This window comes from Dipteris shenzhenensis, chromosome 3, assembly GCF_047967505.1.
Source record: "Dipteris shenzhenensis isolate YYH24624 ecotype China chromosome 3, Dip_SZ_1.0, whole genome shotgun sequence".
Lineage (NCBI taxonomy): Eukaryota > Viridiplantae > Streptophyta > Polypodiopsida > Gleicheniales > Dipteridaceae > Dipteris > Dipteris shenzhenensis.
The window spans coordinates 49840745-49857616 of record NC_141598.1 but is presented as its reverse complement, the minus strand read 5'-3'; the positions used below and the strand labels follow the sequence as shown (position 1 = coordinate 49857616).

At 45.5% G+C, this 16872-nt stretch overlaps 1 protein-coding gene across 1 annotated transcript; it reads left to right on the top strand.

Moving 5' to 3' along the window:
- The first annotated feature begins 12343 nt into the window (after nucleotides 1-12343).
- On the top strand, nucleotides 12344-16872 carry LOC147903944 (alpha-xylosidase 1-like). Its single transcript, XM_087372644.1, has 4 exons — nucleotides 12344-12706; nucleotides 13195-13826; nucleotides 14389-14619; nucleotides 15192-16872. The coding sequence occupies exons 1-4, from the start codon at nucleotides 12483-12485 to the stop codon at nucleotides 16796-16798; spliced, it is 2694 nt and encodes an 897-aa protein (XP_087228770.1). The 5' UTR covers nucleotides 12344-12482; the 3' UTR covers nucleotides 16799-16872.

The following is a 16872-nucleotide window of genomic DNA, read 5'->3' as shown; positions in this document are numbered from 1 at the left end:
GCACATTGGTCACAAATAGACAGTAGACTGCAACTTTTTGTGGTCTTGCAGAGGCTGTAACTCCTGCAGCTTATACCGGATCAACTTGCTTCCAAAAGAAAAGTTGTAGTATATTCTGTGAACTACAACTTTCCAGCTTGGCACAAAGTGCGATTCCGCACCAGGAAAGAGATATTCAGTCCTGAAAATGACTGTTTTGTCATAAAAACAGCAACAGCAGCTTCCTTGAATGCTGTCCTTTACAGCACTCATCTGCTCCGGCAAAAAACAGCCCCAAAAATGGTCAAAATACATCCAATAGATCACCCCATATGTCAACTGCAACACCAGCAAAATGGCAAGTATAATGCCCAACCAAATCAGCCCCAAGAATGCTCACAGATCAGCAATAAAATAGCCCAAAAGCGCTGGCAAAACAGCCCCGAAATGTGCTCCAAATGATGCTAATCTGACAGGATATCAATACATCACCGTACCACCGTATGTATCCAACATAGGCAAACAACCATGCATCCAACGAACTGTCAATGCATCTCAACTAGGCATGTACCACTGTCAAAGCATGTGTCAATGCCACTGCCAAAGTGATGTACAGATCGAAAACTCCTTGTGCAAGACTGCAAAATGGCATATGACCAGTCCCGCAAAGTGCCCAAGCAACAGCCTCAAATCAGCCTATCCATAGCTAATGTCCACAAGGTGTACTTCTACAAAATGTCCCATAAAGAGACCAAAATCAGCCAATGCTCAGCTCCAAGACCTCAAATGCAACACCAGCTATCTCCCAAGCATACAACTGCATCAAACATGCAATCCACAAGCTCCCCAACAGCTCATCTTCTCCAAAATGGATGTTGTTGCTATCACTGGGCTGCTCTTCCTTTGCTCACGGGATGGAGCATCCCTACAGCCCTCCATGCACCGGACTGCCATGAGTGATCCTCAACAGAGCTAGCCATCATCAACATTGCAACGCCCACAGCTCTTGCTCCTAGGCACTCAGCCATCCACAGTAGCTTCAAGCAAAGCTTCAGCACATGTTTGCCTCCAACGTGAGCAACTCGTCATGCCTCGGCAAGCAAGCTACTAACTCGACATAGCTCACAACACAGTCAACCCTCCATCGGCCAAGTCCTCTATTCAATGGGACAAACCAGTCTGCAGCTGCGCCTCCACCACACACGAATGAGCAAACTGGCAGACAGTCAACCATACGAGTAGCCAAGCCATATCCCTCAGCTACTCTCTCACGAGCGCCATCTCCATAGCCCTTCAGCAGCGCCACAGCCTCTACTCTGACGCTCAGCCTCAACGTCCATTGCTCCAAACCCACCGATGGCGATTTGTAAGCCAAATAACAAATGGCTCCAGCATCGACAAACTCAGTAGCGACCTCTCATGGCATCCCTCGAATGTCAGAGCGGATCTTATCCTCCACACACAGCAACTCCAACAACCTGCAGCCAAGAGCTCCTCATCACTGCGCCCATCGTCGTGGAGACTGGCAAAACCAAAGCCACCTCCCAGCGTCGCTTCCCAATGAGCCGAGTCTCCATATTACATCTCCGATGCCGACCTCGTCGCTTTGATACCAGGTTGCTCCTCTCTAACCTTGCTGGCCACACTCACCAAGCTCTCCTTAGCTCTGATACCAGTTGTGGGAGAGGAGAGCACACACAAAGGGATAGGAGACACCAAAAGTGGTGGAGCAAAAGCTACTCCAACTTATTCCTCTATCATATATATATATGAGTATACATGGGCACTGTACAAGTGGGTGGGCACACTGCCCTTTACCCCAACACATAAGGTGAGCGAAGTACATGCCATTTTGTTACATGTGTGCTCATATTTGTTATATCATACATAGTGTACTCATTAGCCTGCATTTGTGTAGTTTGTGTGATAAGCTCTGAATTGTTTATGAACATGCATGAAGTCGCGGGAGATGAAGGTGAAGAGGGGGATGATGTTGCAAAGGGTCCACAGCCTATGCCACAAAGTGCATCGTGAAAATATCTCATCTTTCTGAGCATCATAGTGCATGATGCTATGTCTAAGTATCGGCGGGTGATGAATAAGAAGTGCTGCCTACTTACTGAAGATAATCGCTTGAATGCAATGCTCCAACAAGCAGGACAGAGGCAAGACCTCAAAAATGCCTACGAGGAGCAATGCCAAATCTCCGCTACGTATTCTCAGCAAGCGTGAGAGGCACAAGCCGCCCTCCAACACATTGAAGACTGAAGTCGTGTTTGTAACTTAATCCAAATTTTGTGGGCCTAGCTACCAAAAAACCCTCCACCCTTCCATCACGTATCACCTTTGTGAATGATAGGCCTTTATGTCCAATATGCCAAGATCATTTTGATATGATGACCGGATACTATGCGCTCTCGTGTCACCATCGATTTTGCCTGGTATGCCTGGCAAATATGTTGAAGGTCAGGAGTGCCTACCCAACTTGTAATGCTCCTCAGGCCAAGCAATTGTATGATGTTCTTGGCATCGGAGCAACATTTTCAATGGATCCTCGGTTGTGAAGATTATAGGTCCCATATATTGTAATGCCATATTGTAATGACATATATCAATTTTGTTAATGGATTTTGGAGTCGATGCAATGAAGTATACTCATTAGCAAGTTAAATTTTTATTTGATCAAGATTATTGTTTTCACGTTTATTTTTTTAAGATAGAACTTTTAGAGGTGTATTTTAATTATTGTGATATACCTAAGTAAATGTTGCGCGACTTTAATGCTTGGGTTTTTACAAATCAATTTTCTTCAGACGTACACGCATCTAGCAAGCATGTTGATCATCCTTCTTTCCATCCTGGCTACGCTCATACTACTGGTGCTCTTGTACAAGTTATTTCTCATTCTTTTGAACAATTGCACACGATGCAATTGTTCATGTGGACCTCAAAATTGACACAAACTTGTAGAAGTGTCAAAAGAGATGTTTTTTTGAGTCTTTAAATTTTTGGAAAATGGGCATTACTTGTATTTTTTTGGCCACCTCAAATGTAACTTTAAATTTTGCAAACTGAGCACATGTATACTTTGCTCCTATAATTTGTGGCATAAAATGTATGATTTGCCCAAAATCTATAAGTGCTCTCGTGTACACTTTGAACATATATATAATGACTGCAAGCTGCTGTCATGTTTGGTGAACTGAAAATTGTCATGTTTGATGACATGTAAATTGTCACAAATTAGCCGTCATTGAAATTATAAATCTTTCATGAACACTTTGATGGGGTTTACTCTCCCTATGCAAAGTGTGCTTGGAAAGATTTATAATTTCATCAAGGGCTAGCACGCATCGCTCCGGCCACCAGCAAACACAATTGCATATCAAATAAATTGCTTTTTAAAAGGTTTGCATCTAGAAAGAATTGGATTTTAAGTGGATTGCATTATAATTGCATTTTAAAAGAATTGCATTTAAAAGGCTCTCATTTCAAAAGAATTAAATTTTAAATAAATTGCATTTCAAAAGGATTGCATGTTAAAAGAATTGCAATTGGAACATTTCACTTGATGATAGAAGACAAGTGTGAATTGCAATGTTTCATTTGCATTTGACTTCCAATTGCAACATTTATCAGACACATCCATACATCACACCAACGTCTTTCTTCTTAGTCACTTGAATTTGGTTCAGGGTGTATCAGTACAGGGGCATCATGCAAGGGACCTTGTACCCACTTTGGCATATCACTGTGAATACCCCTTTCACATCATCCAACACCCTACCATTCGCATAGAGCTAAGCCAGCTTCTTCGACCTTTCTGATGTCAAGCAGTTCCTTGTGATAGAATGCACATACTTATAGTTACTCTAGTTTTGTTTGCTAGAGGAGTTGCTACAAGGTTGTGACAACACCTTCATGGCCAACGCTTGCAAATGAGGTGTGGATGCTCCACATCTTCCCACCATCTCCATGCTGGCATATATTTTTCTAATTCTTTGATTCTTGGATAGACAAATAGTCCTTCTCTATTTCAAAAAGTTGAGAGCTCCTTAACAACAGAAGCATACTCTATCCTATCCTCAAAGAAACATCCAAGATCATGCCACAACTGCATAATTTGTACATCCGTCTCTGCACGATATTCCCACCATTGTGGATCTAGTATATGGGCGGCATAGTGCAAAGAGTTGTGAGCTTGATTCCATCATTTTCACACCACCTTTTGCAACGTGGTTTGTTTAGTCATGTTGTATCCACCTTCACCTGGCCTTGTATCTTCCTGCAAAACATCCCTTTCAGTAGTCCACCAAGCCATATAAGCACTACCCATGCTTGGCCCTTTCACATCCAACCTACGGATTGCAAACCAAATTGGCTTCATAACTTCCATTGCATCAGATACCCTCTTCCAAAATGCCAAGTTATTAACCGACTTTAGGTCTAATTTTTTTACGAGAGTTGTTTGAGCGTGCCTCAGCTATCCACTCTGTGACTTCTACACTAAATAGAGTCTCGTTGCAAGGGCCTACTGCTTTAACAACCGCTGGACCATCATTATATAGTTTGTGCCAAAATGCATTTCACCTGGCTTCAGAAGCTCTAGCGGGTGATTTGTAGGCTGATGATTCTTGAATATAGCCAGTCATCGCTCATGGTTAAGAAAGTACAACACGACCTTCCGAGCCTCAGCCACGACAAGTTTGAAGAAGTTTGTCTCAAGTGTTTCGTACCAATCCTCCAAGACTAGAACCAGACACAGTGGCACGAGCATGGCGATGCCTAAATATGTCGATATTTGTGATTTATAATTTTTCCAACCTTTCGACAATTCTTAGCATTATTAGTAATCAGTTGAATAATATTGTCAGGAATGATGTCTTCAATACATCTACTGAACTACTCCCCAATGAATTCTCCCGTCTTAGCCTCACCGCTTGTATCAATCGATTGTCGAAAAGCCTCTCCTTTGAACATCACAACCATGACATTAATCAAGGGCCGTTTGCTAAAATTCTTCCATCCATCTGATGCGATGGTGCAATCAGTTTTCTCAATGCCATCATAAACCACTTGCTGCATCTCTTCTTTCATCCTATTGTAGTATGCATCCAGCATGCTCTTATATGGACGGCATCATAACTAGGCATTGTGAAACCCGGGCCAGCATTAGCTACAGAGGCCATGGCTTTTTTTAAATGTGGGATTTGCACCGTGCTCAATGGATATCTCGTGCGACAAATAGCTTCAAACACATCTTGTTGCGCCTTCTTGATATGTTGTGCTTTGAAGGAACCTTCCAAGGATTGTTGCTGCACACGTACACGGGCATTCAAACGAGGCATATTATTGCATTGTCCTCTTTCCATATGCACGTTCGAGCAACTTGCCAACTGTGCAAGGGATCCCACGCCACTATTGTGTGTGGTTGCACTTTGTGGACAACTTTCCATAGTCACCGATTGCTCGCCCAGAATTTCAAGACCCATGGTTCTTTATTCAATTACAAGTTGAGACTGGTGGTGTGTGACTATTTCATCCACAATCGTGTCTATACTTGCAGATATTTGACCACCAAAAATGGCTACCTCCCTTTCCACTCCCGGACCCTTGCACTTTCCAATTTGTCTTTGAGGTTCACCTAGTCTCTAAAGCCATGTTCATGTCTGTATGCACATACTAATAGATCAATAATTTACAAAAGTCTTGGAAGCAATTTTATTTCCCAAATATGTCTTGTAGGGAACAATTTTATTTCCTGAATATGTCTTGCATGGAACAATCATTTCACTCACTCTTATTTCGCCAATGCTCAGTAAGTGTGCTAGACCTCGAGACGGAGCAACCATCCAATCGTCTTGCCCCCTCCTGACATAATTAGATGGTTATAAACATGGTAATCTGTCTAGGGACCTAGGCATGGGATGGCAAATTGCCTTTTCCCACATCTCACTCTTTCTCAAGTAAGCATCTATCTGAACTATGATCTTTTGCAACATCATGCTTTGTACGCAAAAGTCGGTATTTCGCACATGCTAGTACAGTAGCTAGCACTACTTACATGCACATGGAAGCTCTTTCTATCATGCCCTCTACTTTCAAATCCCAACCATATGACACAATTATTCAAAAGATTTAAATGCTTTCGTTCATGCTACACGCAGTCTTAAATATATGGACTCAAATAAACACGTAAGGAACTAGCAATTGATTAATTAACAATCCCATGGTCTAAATCAATGTTAAATTCCATTAGAATAGTTCCACATAGTAAATGTTCACTCATTTATATCTTCAGCTTGTACATGGGTAACTCTACTCTCTGCATGGTTAATGCCTTGTAGGATGCCAGCAACGGATTCGACACTTGGTCCCTCACATCTCTTTATTAGTTTTTCTTCATCGTCAATCAAATGTTTTCTTATTCTCATGCCCGATCTTGTGAAGTCTTGGTTGCAAAAGTTGCACTTTCACTTTTGATGCCCTAACATTGTAACAAAATCCTGCGATTTTGCAACACTTTGGCCTCTTCCATGAGTCTCATTTTGCGGTTGATGTTGGCCTATCCTATCTTCTCTGTCTACCATGATTGCCATACATATAAAAGAGAAAAAGCATCTCACTTCATTAATATGTTTTTAGCAAATCAAGACAATGTCACTAACATGTCATCAAAAAACAATGTAAGTTTGGTAGACCTTAAGAGAGAGCAACCATTCAATCGTCTTGCCCCCTCCCAACATAACTGGATGGTTATAGATGTGGTAATCTACTTGTAGAAATAGGCCCACTCCCACACCTACTGGGAACCTTCGATTGGCGAGCAGGGGAGGAGCGGGGGTGTTTGTACCTCCATCGACGCTTCTCTAGTTTAGCATGTGTGTGGTTTTGGCACTCTGATCCCAGGACATGCACTTTGGGTGGGCTTGCATATTGAGGGATCCCGTATCGGCATCCTCAATATCTATGCCCTGACCGATCTCAGACATAGAGCCGTTTTTTAGAGATCCTTGACAGACTTGTTGCTAGAGATGGACTCTTGGATTGTAGGAGGGGACTTCAACAACCTTGAGACCTTAGAGGATTAGCAGGGATGGGGTCCAGAGTTCCTCGGTATAGCTCAGGCAGAGCAGGCAGATTGGGACTCCTTCCTCTTCGCAGTGGGAGGTCAGGACAGTTGGAGGGAGCCTTCCTTTCGCAGATGGCTCGGGAGTCTGGACTTCTCTTGGGGTTACAGGAGGGAGGGAGGCAAACTTCTGGAGCGGCTGGACCGTTTCTATGTCAACAATTGGGCGCGCTTGGCAGAGGAGGAGAGTTAGGAGTGGTTCCAGGGATGACACTCTCAGACCATGCCCCAGTCATCCTAGTCCTGGACTCAGCCTCTCATTCCTCACCTCCACGTTCATGCCAGATCCCAGACTCCATTTACTCCAGAGCAGCGGTTCACAGCAAGATAATGGACCTATGGGAGCAGGCTTGGGACCCCACCAGGGATATGGCAGCACAGGTAGCTCAGGTGCTTGCTGAGTCTAGCCTCATCTGCCAGCAGGAGGCGATTCAGGTCAGACAGCAGTGTTGGGCGCGGGAGAGGGGTCTCAGACGGGATCTCATTTCGATTCAGCGGATGCAACAGTTTTCTCCATGCTCTGAGGAGCTCAGACAGCAAGAGGTTCGAGCTCGAGCCATGCTAGAGGAGATCACCCAACGTCGCTCAGAGTTCTCATTTCATGCTTCCAAGTCCTTCTGGGCTAGGAAAGGTGACAGGATGTGCAGAGAGTTCTTCAGGACTCATGGACAGAGGTCAGCAGGGGAACAACTCCGTTCTCTTAGGGCGCAGGATGGTAGTGTCAGGACAGATCCAGATGAGGTCCGGGACTTGGCGACAAATTTCTACAGATCATTGTTCCAGCAGGAGCCCCCAGACCCTCGTGGCCCTATTTGCAGGGAGGTATGGAGATCTACACCGCGGCTCGTGCAGCCCAGCATGAGCGACGCCCTTCTCGCCCCTTTCACCGTGGCGGAGATGCAGGATGCGGTGAGCTCTATTGATGGGCAGAAATGCCCAGGTGAGGATGGCCTCTCTAGAGCTTTCTTCACCACCTTTTGGGAGCAGATCCACAAGCCCTTGCTCGCAGCCTTCTAGCATATCTTCTCCAGCTGGTAGATGCCAGAGAGCCTTGCGACAGGCCTGATTTGCCTCATCCCCAAAGGGGGGGACCGTCAGGAGATCAGATAGTGGTGCCCCATCACCCTCCTCCCGACCGCCTACAAAATCCCTGCCAAGATGATCAGTAGCCGCATCCGCCCCCTGCTACACGACTTGATTCATGACACCCAGACTGGTTTTGTCCAAGATTGCAGCATTTTGGACAACATCTTCACTATCTCAGAGGCGACGAAATGGGCTCAGCACAGTGGCCAGCACCTTGCCATACTCCTTCTCGACTTTGACAAGGCGTACGACAGGGTAGGCTGGTCCTTCTTGGAAGGTACACTCTCTCGATTTGGCTTCCCGGACGAGTGGATCAGAGGTATTGCTAGCCTTTACAAATCGGCCTCCAGTCGGGTTATCATCAGCGACAGGATGGGGGAGAGATTCACACTCGAGCGCTCGGTGCGACAGAGCTGTCCATTAGCGCCCTACCTATTCCTATTTTTTGTGGAGGCCATGACCCACTTCCTTCGAGCCCGTACCACGGGTCTTCGCGGGATGCGTCTCCCTATTTGAGAGGATGCAGAGCTTCTGAACTCTGAGTATGCAGACGACATAGCCCTATATGTGCAGGATGATGTCGAGTCACTGGAGCGAGTGAGACTATCCCTTGAGATTTTTTGCCTTGCAGCTGGGGCGAAAATCAACTGGCATAAGTCAGTTGGTTTTCTTACGGATTCGGGAGCCAGCTCACAGTGGGGTATTTTCCAGGGGTTTCGCTGGATACCTAGAGGACAGACAACACGTTACCTAGGATTCCATGTAGGCCTGGACATCACACTGGCTCAGCAATTCTTGCCGATCCTAGCCTCCATACGACAGAAGCTTGCTTTCTGGAGCACAGCTCGGCTCTCCTTGGCAGGCAGGGCCCTTGTGGTCAACCAGGTCCTTCTTGCCACTGCTTGGTATGTGACCTCTTGCTGTTGTTTCTCGAGATCATGTGTAGCCCAGCTGAGGAGACTGGTGCGGAACTTCCTATGGTTTGGTTCAAACGGTTCCGGCACCACCAGAGCTAGGGTCGCCTGGCAGACAATCATTCCCCCCCAGACAGAGGGCGGCCTCGGCATCATAGATCTAGAACTGCAGAGTCAGGCACTTCTTGCCAAGTTAGTCATCCGCGATCTGACCCCAGGAGGGCAGACGTGGAAGCTCTTGCTACAGCATGGTCTCAACACGTGTACTCCCCAAAGAGGGGGTGAGTGGCAGCCTTCTATCCGATGGATCTTCACTTCAGCTCCTTTGACTCAGCCCCGCTCCCCCTTCCTCCGTAGCCTCATCTCGGTTTGGAGGAAGTTGCGACATAGCCTTTTCCAAGTTCCCCCTAGCTGCCGAGAGGAGATAGACAGACAGCCCCTGATTTGGAGCAGCCACGTGACAGATGTTACAGGTCGCCAGCTTGGAGAGAGATCCCATATCCCTTGGGCGCTTTGGGCGCGTGGGCCCGCACGCTCGCTCCGGGTTTGGAGGGATGTCTACAGCCAACTAAGCCCAGGCGAGCTGGCAGCAGCAGTAGGTATGGCACGTGGGCTCCAGGCTCGATGAGCAGAGATTGATGCTGCCATTCCTACAGGTTGGAGGATTCCCATAGTCACCGCGGACAGCTCTTCCCGGGAGATGAGAGGTGGCTAGGACAGTTCACTCCACGAGGCATTCCTTTGGTGGTTGCAAGCCTCTTCTCGGATTCCTCGGTACACTTCTTCTCCGTCATTGATGATAGTCGCCTACAGAGCAGAGAGGCCGTGATCGACCCCCAGCTTCCCTGGCAGCGCCTTCGCATTGTAGGGCTGGAAGGGAAGACGTGGCATATAGACCCCTTGATTATGCAGGACCAGGATTGGAGACTCTGGATATGGGAGGGCCGTTCCTTGAGAGAGGTAGAGTGGGATCCAGGAGAGTGGCGTTGGCCACCATCGGAGACCTCAAAGAACCCTACCCCCTTCTTCTCTTACAATGCATGCATGGGTCGGCGTGCTCTTGGGGCTCTCAAGCGCGGGCTACCCACACAGGCACATAGGTGGTATGCCCAGGGGATATCTTTGGTCTTTCTTCGCACTTTCTAGAAGACTCTTTGGGCTAGCTGGGGACCGAGGAAGATCTCCTACTTCCTTTGAATGGTTGCACACAAGGGGCTTCCAGTTGGCAGCTGGTTGAGGCAGATGGGGCAGGAGGGGCATTGCCAGATGTGTTTTCAGGAGGAGTCGTCCCTGAAGCACTGCCTTTGGAGCTGCTTGCATGCGCAGACGGTTTGGAAGGGAGTCATGGGGATCCTAGCGAGGGCTACACCCGAGCTAGGACCGATCACTTGGGGAGCCGTTTGTTGGTGCAGCATTGAGACGGGACATCACTTGGCCTATGAGTTCTCTCGACAGGATCCCGTCTTTTTCATCACGCAGGCCACCTGGGCATACATGGACAGCTTCTCTTGGCATCTGACAGAGACAGATGCAGGAGCGATGCCTCGGCACCCAGTTTGGGAGATCATAGGCTGGCATATTTGGACTTCAAGATGCACGCAGACTGTAGGAGCTCAGACTACTTCTACTACCCAGACCCTCGCAGACATATGGAGCACGATCATTCACACGCTCAAGGGTCAATGGGATCACATTCAGGGAGAGTCCCGGGCAGGGAAGGAAAAGAGACGACATTTCCTTCACGATTGGGACCACCGGGAGTTGTTCTTCCAGCACTCTACTCAGAGTCTTAAGTGGCATTACGCCCCTCCACCGTGGCTGTTTGTCCACTCTCTGATGATTATGCCCTGAGAGGCTTGTATTTAGCATTTTGACTCCTCGGGCTGAATCTGTTTTGTGATTGCAGCCCGCTGGCCTTTAGGCCTTCTTGTACTCTCGCTTTCAAGTAATATAACTAGCACTACTTTTTGCGCAAAAAAAAAAACTTATCAACACTTTGCACTCCTTTGACAACACCTAGTGACATCTTCAAGTTTTAACAATCGCCATTGATATTTACTCCTTCGGAAATTCTGTCTCGTTCAAAACCTGCTTGATGTCTGGATGTCGTATAATCCTGGTCAAAATGTCTGCCTTTGCGCTTAAGTTAAGTTTTCTACTCACTTGTTTGAAATGTCGCACAATTGCTAGTGTCATGTGTCGCATGCTCCATTTGGATAACTTTAGTGGAGATGAGAAGGATTCATCTTCACTTGACAAAACTGTGTTAGATGGCCGGGCTAATGGGATGACGTCGACGTTAGATTCCACTACATTTGAAGTCGAATCATCCATCCTGCACACAACCTTTCAATGGCTACACTTCAATGATCTATCCAGCATACAAATGCGGGACTCAGACGCTAATCTCGACTTAATGACTCCTTAATGAATGGTGACACTAAGTATTGATGAACTAATACAAGAATGCTTGGTGAAAAAATATTATGTATTGGAAAGAGAATATCACATCTGTTGAACCTTTTGGCGCTGCTTTCAAATCACATCAAACAACAAGAATTAGTGTCAACATCTTCAAAGTGTGGAGCTTGAGATGTGTTGGGGACTAGGGGATGCACTATTAAGGAATTCTATGTATCACGTGTATTCAAGGAGGACTTAAAACACTTCCAACCTGAACTTTTTCTCCAATAAAATCACCCCTCTTTACTCACGAACTAATGGAGTTTTTTTGTTTAAAAAACTGAATTGAAAAACTTCTCTTTACTTGGATTTCATTTAAGAGTTGAATTAAAAACTAGTCATGATATTGCAATCATGTTAAAATTTTCTCTAAAGTTGATTGAAAAACCCTTCGTTTGTACCGCTAACATGTTGGGTATGTCACGTTCAAGATTTCACCTTCTCTCCCGAGAATGTCATCCTTTCTTTTTGGTTGGTTGGTTGGTTGGTTGGGCGCTTGCTCATGCACGTGAAGTTGATCACAAAAGCTGAGCATCATGCACATGATCCCTCCATCCAAACCTTCACACTCCGCTAAATCTCATGGCAACCATCTGCAAAAGTCGGTGAAAGTGCAGACATGCTTTTTGTTGATATCAAAATTGAGGCTTCAAGGCTTCCAGTAGATGCTTCGTAGTGAGCCGCTCGTGAATCTGAACAACAACAACATGAATATATTGCAGCTATGAAACTATAAGCCCAGCTGTCTTCATGTTCTCGATCATCTAGCTGCGACGACGTGACATTAATGGTGGCAAGCTTGTATTCACTCATTGAACACAACGTAGCTTCCTGCACTGCGTTTCGTAGCATTGCTCAAACGCCGACGTTAAAGATCGAAGAATCTGCACTTCAGTGTGTTGGTGCTTAGCATGGCAACCGCCTGCAATGTTGCCTCGTTCGCTCTCCAAGTTTTCGTTCTCTTCTGTTGCATAACGACCTCTTTACATGGATATCGAGCCCCCAACGATTCTAACTATGGATATCGAGTGACGTCAGTTGATACCACCAGCTACGGCCTGATTGCTCTTCTCGAGCTCAATCAAAAGACCGATGTAAATGGGCCGGACGTCGATCAGCTTTGCCTGACTATTAGGTATGCTAGTAAGTTATTGTGATTGTGCAGCTGGTTGTGCTGCTAGTCCTCGTGCATTTTGTTAACCCTCACACAAGTTTTTATGCCCAGATAAGTTTCGTATAACGTGCTTGCTGTGGCTGCTGTTATACTCATAATTTTTTAAGAGGAAAACCGTTTGTGAGATACATTATTTTGTCAAGAACCGGGGGAGAACTTGAATGCTGCGTGCTCTGTAGTTCCTTCAAATGCACGAGTGGAAGAGCTCAGACAGTTCGTAGGATTTCCCATTGTACTCTTGAATTGTTTTGAAACCTGTCTAAAACTACAGCGGGAAAAATGAAATGTAGGATTGTAAGATCTCGCGATAAGACCACTGCCCGTCACCTAACACGTGTGAAAATAAAGTTTCGATCTCATATTATTAGAACTACGAAATTTTATGTGCTGGTACGTACACGTTATCGTAGTGGATTAACTCTGATGAGCATTTCGCATTGATATTCCAGTTACGAGAGCTCTGAACGGCTGCATTTTCACATCACCAGTACCAACACGACAAATGCTAGATGGGAGATACCTCAATATGTTATCCCAAGAGAAACATTTCTCAGAAGCAGCGCAAGACGTGATAGCGTCGCTTCCCGTGCATTGAGTTTTTCTTATACTACCGACCCATTTAGTTTTTCCGTCACCAGAAACTCCACAGGAGAGGTTCTTTTTGACTCTAGCTTCGGGACCTTGGTGTTTAAAGAGCAATATCTGGAGATTTCTACATCCCTCCCGGATGATGCTGCACTTTATGGATTAGGGGAGAGTACGCGACCAGAAGGGTTCCGGTTAGTCGGAGGCCAAACATACACATTGTGGGCATCCGACATTCCTAGTGGCAACGCAGACGTCAGTTTATATGGTGCACACCCCTTCTATATGGATGTCAGGAATGACGGGCTTTCACATGGAGTCCTTCTCCTCAACAGTAATGGAATGGACATCTCATACCAAGCTAAATCTCTTACTTACAAAATCATTGGCGGAATTTTGGATTTCTATTTCTTTCCAGGTCCAGCTCCCCTTGCCGTTATGAGGCAATACACTGAACTTATTGGTCGGCCAGCGCCAATGCCGTATTGGTCACTGGGTGAGTCTTGGAACCATATGCAGTTTTGTACTGGTGTAGAATTCTCCTAAATGTACGTCTTGTGACTGATGCATGAGAGAGAGAGAGAGAGAGAGAGAGAGAGAGAGAGAGAACCTATAATTATGTGAGTGCGTATGAAGGACTTTGTCGTTCATAATCGAATAATTGGAAGTTTGTATTAGACCTCTGCTGTTACTCTCTGGCATTCAGTCAACTCTGACACCAATGACCGTGCGCACACGTACACACATGCGCGCGCGCGTGCACACACACACACACATATGCTGGGAAATAATTAACTATACAAATCTAGATAACTGTCCTCGGTTACACTTTCTCCTCTCGAGGTAAGTTATGCATGTACATTTCCACAAAAAAAAATCCAATATTTCCTCTCGAAAGGAGCAAGGATTGTTTCTTCTGAGTTTACAGATGAAAGGACTGTAAGTTGGCAGTGGAAAAGTGAACAGAACGCTGATTGTTAGAACAAGTGGCAAATTTTCCTTGCCTGATCCACTCGGTACATCTCGTAAAGCTCACATCTAACGTTCTTACCTCGCAGGTTTTCAACAATGTCGATATGGATATGAAAACGTTCAGGATTTGGAGAATGTGGTCGCCAACTATCAAGCTGCAAGCATTCCTTTGGAGGTTATGTGGAATGACATAGACTACATGGACACATACAAAGACTTCACTTTTGATCCAGTAAACTATCCTGTGGACAAAATGCGGCAATTCGTTGATCGACTTCATGCAAATGGCCAAAAATATGTGCTCATCCTTGACCCGGGTACGTCCTCATGACAAAGTGTTGGAGGCCAATATACTGATGTACTCAATTGTCAATAAGAGAAAACCGAAAGAGACTTTTCATTCTCCATTTCTACCTTTATGTTTCAATGCCTTTTCAAAGAAAACATCAAGTCTTATCGGGCCAACTTCTAATTCTCTAATTTTCCATTTAAAATAAACCTCTCATGAATCGAGTTAATCTGCCTGCTTACCAGGAACCAAATTTGCAGGGCATGAAACACAATCGTCTCTTTTTCTCCCTTATTTCAACAACTTGACAAGGGTTTCGAGTGTTTCGCTTTACAGATCTTCCTTGTTTGGTTCTTAACAGGTTGACTGTAAATGGTTGTTAGCACTAGTAGGAAAAGGAAAAATCTTGTGTAGCAGTATCGAAAAGGAATGGGTTGTTGTATCTCTTCTTTAGCGTTGAAGACTTGATTGTGCACAAAGAATCTCTTGAGATTTATTAACACTTGCGCCCACGCACGAGAGAGAGAGAGAGAGAGAGAGTTTTCCTTCTCGACGTAATTACCTCATCATGACCAAAGGTACGTCTTTCCTTTAATGCAGGAATTAGTACAGATGAAAATTACAGTACTTTTCAACATGGAATGGAGAAGGATATATTTATAAAGCGGGAAGGGAAGCCTTACCTTGCTCAAGTTTGGCCAGGCCCTGTTTATTTTACTGATTTTCTCCATCCAGATATAGATTCTTTCTGGGGCACAGAGATTTCAAATTTTCATGCAATGGTTCCTTTTGATGGGTTGTGGATTGACATGAATGAGGCATCCAACTTCTGCAGTGGTACTACTTGTGAATATCCAACAAATACCACATGCACAGCTTCACTTGATCAGGCAGCGTGTTGCCTTGTGTGCACTAATGACAGTACTACCATGTGGGATGAACCCCCTTACAAAATCAACGTGGCTGGAACCCATAGAGATATTGGAGCACGGACCATTGCTACCAGTGCTACTCATCAGGATGGTTTTTTGCAATACAACACGCACAATTTGTATGGATTTTCAGAGGCTATTGCAACCAACAGAGCTCTGAAGAACCTGACGAACAGGAGGCCTTTTATTCTCTCACGATCAACTTTCCCTGGAAGCGGCACCTATGCTGCTCATTGGACGGGTGATAACTCTGCAACGTGGGAAGACCTTGGTTACTCAATAGTAGGAATATTGAATTCAGGTATCTTTGGAGTGCCTATGGCAGGGGCAGATATTTGCGGTTTTTTGGGGGACACAGGGGAGGAGTTATGCAATCGATGGATCCAACTAGGTGCATTTTACCCATTTTCACGAAATCATGGTGACAAGGACTCACGGAGACAAGAGCTTTATCTGTGGGACTCTGTTTCCCATTCTGCAAGAAAAGCCCTTGGTCTCAGATATAAACTTTTGCCATATTTGTATACACTACTGCAAGATGCCCATGAGAGTGGAGCTCCAGTTGCAAGGCCTTTATTTTTCTCCTTCCCAGAAGATTCAAACACCCTAAACATCAGCTCGCAGTATCTACTTGGAGAAGGAGTGCTTGTATCCCCCGTACTCAAGGGAGGAGTGGAATCTATAAACGCCTATTTTCCAAAGGGGACATGGTATAACCTCTTTGACCCTTTTCAATTCGTGAACAATAGCAATGGTTCTTATGAGGAATTATCAGCCCCTTGGGACACAATTAACGTGCATGTTCATGAGGGGATGATTGTTCCAATGCAGAAGGCAGCCCTGACAACAGCAGCAGCAAGAAAAACCCCATTTACACTATTAATTGCATTCAAGCATGAGGAATCAAGCATAGACGGAGAGGGTATGAGGGCAAGTGGTCAGCTATATGTGGATGATGGGGAAGATTTGGAGATGGCTGTGGGAAGTGGTAGGTCAACCATGGTTAATCTTTGGGCAGAGGCCAAGATGGGGAGAGTGGAGGTGGCATCAAAGGTGGTAGCTGCAGAGTACACTCTCCAGGAAGGTTTGAAGATAGACCAGATTGTAGTCTTGGGACTCATTGCACCCACCTACCCAAATATTCTGATTAATGGTGCTCTTTCATTGCTGCATGTCCATGCAGACCGTCATGTGCTTACACTCTCTGGATTGAACCTTCCCTTAGCCTCTAACTTTACTCTCACAATTGATACTCTAGGATGGCAGCCTGCTTAATCACTAGAGCTATAGCCATTACTGTTAACAAGGTCTGTATAGTGGGCAATTTGCACGCTTGCGAATGAGGAATA